Source organism: Limulus polyphemus, unplaced genomic scaffold (assembly GCF_000517525.1).
Source record: "Limulus polyphemus unplaced genomic scaffold, Limulus_polyphemus-2.1.2 Scaffold2608, whole genome shotgun sequence".
Taxonomy (NCBI): Eukaryota; Metazoa; Arthropoda; class Merostomata; order Xiphosura; family Limulidae; genus Limulus; species Limulus polyphemus.
Window position 1 is genome coordinate 8,117 of NW_013668218.1, and position 4,976 is coordinate 13,092.

A 4,976-nucleotide genomic window follows, 5' to 3' on the forward strand; every position below is an offset into this window, starting at 1 on the left:
TACTTTCTGAATGAGTAAAGTAGAATGGGGGACTAAAGAAAGTAATGTTCTGTTTGTTTGTTTATGTTTGTGTATATCCAACAATTATTAATTCTGTAGTTTTAAAACGATATCTTTAAGCGGCAATTTGTTACTGTTGGTTAATTGATGTTTTTTTTGTTGTTTTTTTTTGAAATATTTCAATACTCAGAATTGTTTGTGAAATTGTGTTTAATGAAAGACGTTTATCGCAATTAGAATCTTCGGTGAGCGACTCTTCGTCAGTATTCATTCACGCCTGTTCAATTTTAAATACTTTTCGCTCACTAGAGGCTAAGAGGTTAAAAATAGGGGTTCGATACTCGACATTGGAACAGTATAGATAGCTCATTTTGTACCATTGTGCATAAACACAAACTAATAAATTAGTTTGAGAATGTAAAATTTGGGTGAAAAGAACAAAATACATTGGTATTTGTATTGTAGAATGCCGTGTAATCTTTCTAGAGTATTGAATATAATTGAATATAATATTTAATTTTAAAATGAAGTAGTATTTAGTGCATCACTGGATTATTTGTAGATCTGTGGTTGGAATGTAAGGCATTTTTATGATAATATAACTTACTTCGATTTGGAATGAGTTAACTGAAAGTTTGAAAGAATTAAAGGAATCTGGTGGATTTAAACTGATTTGTTATGAGCAATTAGATACTTATAGTGTAATTAAACTATTTTTATATTTTAGCCGGTAAGGCATCACTTATGTCTAAATTCCACTGATATGTTCAGAAACAAGTTCAAGGAATTATCAATAAATGGAAATGCGCACAAGCACAAGACAGAGACTTTGGCCACCACGGTGGATGAAGTTAAGAAAAGTGGACAATCCTCTCACTTCTGTCTTGCTCGTAGTGAGAAAGGGAACACTCCAAGTAGCAGGGAAACCCGAACTACTCCATCTACTAAGTGTTTCCATTCTAGGTTGACTCGCCGCTTCTCCCCCAGACTCACTGAACAGGAATCTTCTAAGCCCGAGCGACGATGTCCCACTGATCAAACCAGTGGGTCAACAAAAACCACAATTTCAAGAAGACGTTTGCGATCCATAGAAGGTAGTTCTCAACATGGGGGAAATAGGAGTAGTGGAGGTAAAGGTGCAGCATCCCATGCATCCTGTTTTATATCGGGACCTACTCCAAAAGACCACTTTAAATCAGATCTTCACAAGACCGAACAGTTGTCTTTCAATCCAAGTAAACACAAGAACCGAAGGGTATTGCCAAGTAGAATTTGCTCGGAGGAACCACCTAATTCCTCAAAAGAGACTCACGAGGTAGCCTTCTTGAAGATTCTTTCTCCTCCTAGACCTAGACATCAACCATGTGTTGTAAGACACAGACAGGAATATGTAGAGAATAAAATAAAGCCAAGCAAAGGTATTAGTTTTCAACAAAAGAATGATGGAAGCAAAACAAATATACTGGATAACGATAAATTAGATGCCAAGAAAAATAGTCGATGTTTCCCGCAATCTAAGGATCACTTACTGCGAAGATTTTCTTTTACAAAAACGACGAATATTGAAAATACGAAAAACCACCTGCCAGTTGAAGATAATCTGCAATTGGGTGTCACTTCAAACTCTGGGATTACAGTTAATGTCCAGGAAATTAAATATGAAAATAACTTTCCCAAATTTATAGAAAGAACAGAACATCAAAATTCAGGTAATAAAGATGTGTCATTTGGTAAACACACTGGGCACAATGCACTTAGAATTACACAAAAGAATTTGGAAGTTCCGGTAAGTGACAGTGAAGCGAAAAGCGATTCAGAAATAGCAGTGCTTAAAAAAGGTTTTGTTAATGAAATTAAAATTGCTGGTGCCGTTGATTCTGCTCCAGAAGATGAGGCGGTTGAAGCAAGAGACAGTTCCCCGGATGGTAGGTTCCTTAAATTTGAGGAAGAAGTTGGACGCGGATCGTTCAAAACTGTGTATAAAGGCCTGGACACTGCCACAGGAGTAGCGGTCGCTTGGTGCGAACTGCAGGTTAGTAAAGATTATTACTTTTATAAATTGTATTTCGAAGTTAATTATATATGTTCTTGTTTGAGATTTGAGATCTATGTTGTATGATTTTAATATGATAAAATTATAAATTAAACAAAGGAAAATCCATAAGTCAATTTGTGGAACATAGTTTGTTTCATGCTATTTTAGCCAATGGTATTTAAGAACACATTGAAAGACAAAGTCGTTGATGCTAAGAGGCCTAAAATAATCAGTATCCATTCACATTTTCCTAAACCCACTTTTTACAATGTTTAAATCACAAATATTCGTTTATTCAAATGTTTAACAAAATATACCACAAACTGGTCATGAACTATATACACAACTCATCAACAAGTGTAACCAGGATTACATGTTTTTTCATTACTTCAGGTATTGATTTAATGTATGTGTATTGCAGTAGACTACAGACAAAAAGCATGTGCAAATGTATCCCACGAGCTCAATAAGGGATTCTATTGCAGCGTGATACATTACAGCCGTGGAAGTTCGCATGTATTACTTTATGACGACAGTCTAGTAATCCAGACAATATAGAGATACCAGTTTGGTTTTGGTTGAGAATGCAAATACACATACGTGTGTATAATATGGAAATAGTTAGACGTGATTCTTAAGTACATTTGTGACTTTTCTCCAATGAGTATATGATATTGTTTTTGTTGTTTTTTTGAATGAAACTATTTAAGGTAGGCGGACTGCTCTCTGTATTTTATGTATTCATGTACTTTAATAATTTGAAGGTCGCTCTGCTTAGCGTAGTGAGGCTTCTGTGGTTTCGAAATATGTATTATATTAAGTGGTAGAAAAAAAGGCATGTTTAGTGTAATTCTATTACTTAGACTTATAACAAAGTCTCTTTTCTTTACAGAGTTATGATAACTCTTGTCTATTGCATTTGGATAGGACGTAAAGAGAGCATATTTTATTTTAGTGTATATATATCAAAAGTTTTTTTTCTTCATTTGGGTGGATTGTTACTGGCTACGAAGAAAATTCATTCGACGTACTATATAATTTAGTGACAAGGAGTGGGAAGTTTATCCTCTGTATGGAGTGGTTTGTCGTGTGACATGTATTCACTATCTTTGAAGTGGTATTAACTTAGAAGAGAAAATGAATAAGGAAAACGTTTTCACCTTTTCGTGAAGATAGTATAATCTTTGAAAATCCCTTTTACCTGAAAAATATTTATGCCCAGCGCTTTTTGTGTAGAAAGGTTGAAATAAGTTGTAGCATTTCAAGATAATTTGGGGTCGTCTTGGTCGATGTTCGAATACATGTCTGACTGCTTGTCTGTTCGATTAATTTTTCTTTAATTCTCATTTCCAATAATGGATGAAACATGATAGAAAAGTTGTACTCTATGAAATAATGTTACTAACACTGAAACTAATTCTAGAGAAAAACTATTATCAAGATGTATATGGTATGCATATGGGGCCCTTATTCATTATTGAGTATTGCATTTTTTTCTAGCTTCTTTTGCTTAGAATAATTAAGATTTGCAAAAACTGTATTGCATATCACAATCAAATGGATCAACTAATGTAACTGTATTTGAGAGATTCACGCAACTGAATTAACAATACGTGTGTAAAGAAAAATATATATATCCGACAGTGTGTATCATTCCGCTACCTTTTAGTAGACTGTTAGCTGCTCAGAATAGTACACGGATGGAGCAAATGAACCCTGTCGCTACGGTCTTGGTCATTGTGACCGAGTTTAACCACAAATCAGAGTTTCCATTCACTTGTTTTTACTTAATGTTATTGTTTTCTCGCCCTTTGAGTTTATATTACCACATCGAATTACTTAACGCACGAGTTTCTCGCGATTATACCTCGTGAAGAATTTTTATTATTATATTTCACAAGATTAATAAAAATTATTAATTTAAAAAGAGGAATAGGGACCGTCAAAAAGTACAGAAACGAGTTGAATCAAAATGCAAATATTATATTTTCAAGCCTACAACTAGGGACTGTAAACAAACTAGGGTGGAAATATAGTCCTACATAAGAGCATAAAAATAAAAATATCGCATTTTTTTTATCAGTTCTAGATTACTAAATAAGTGAATTATTATTTTAATATTCCTGAGAAAATAATTAACAGCTCATATTATGCTATGCTTGTTCCACTTATTCAGTATACAAACAATGGACAAGTTAATTTTTTATATTGTCAAACATTAAATTTAACCTCCTCTAGCATAACCAAACATTATATTGATAACTGAATAATGTCTGATAAAATTTTATTGATCATGTTTTTTCTATTGCCACAACAATAATTCTAAATGCTAACAAATATAAAATGACACCAATTTGCTTCCATAATCAATGTACACCATAAAATGCAAGTCAATTCCAAAAAGAATTGCTTTAAAAGAATGGGCTTGTTAGCATCAATAGTTTTATAAAAATAAACAGTAAAATCTATGTTGTGCTTTAATCATAAAATACCAGTGACCAAAACTGTAACTTCCAGCACCAATGACTCCTGGATATTAACTCTTAACCCCAAGCCGGACATCATAGGTGCATTATTAGGTTATCAAGAAATTAATGTCGTGTTTTGGAACACTTTTATTAACCACCCCATAAAAAACATACATCACATATAATAGTTAAACGAACCACCAAATAAAAATTGGTATGACACCCATACATAACTATAATAATATAGTGTCGCCTATATAACGTGTAATGCTGTTTGAATACAAGAAGAGAAACAATGCCTCTGTAGTCACAAAGAATATCAAAAAAGTTTATGGAAATTTTTTGAACATTCGTAAGTGTCAATGATGGTTCAGCAAATTTTGTTCTGGTAACTTCAGCCTTAAAACTGTGATGGCATGGGCCAACATGTTGGAATTTATATTGATTCTCTGAAGACGCTTCTTGAGTCTAAC

General features: G+C 33.4%; 1 protein-coding gene across 4 annotated transcripts in view; it reads left to right on the forward strand.

Moving 5' to 3' along the window:
- The window catches only part of LOC106467420 (serine/threonine-protein kinase WNK1-like), a 136,491-nt gene that overhangs the window by 2,345 nt on the left and 129,170 nt on the right, over positions 1-4,976 (forward strand). For all 4 annotated transcript variants that reach the window (XM_022395601.1, XM_022395600.1, XM_022395602.1 and 1 more), the window contains exon 2: positions 728-2,032. In XM_022395601.1, the coding sequence (XP_022251309.1) occupies positions 764-2,032 (1,269 nt within the window). In that variant the 5' untranslated portion in view covers positions 728-763. The remainder of the gene's footprint in view (positions 1-727; positions 2,033-4,976) is intronic.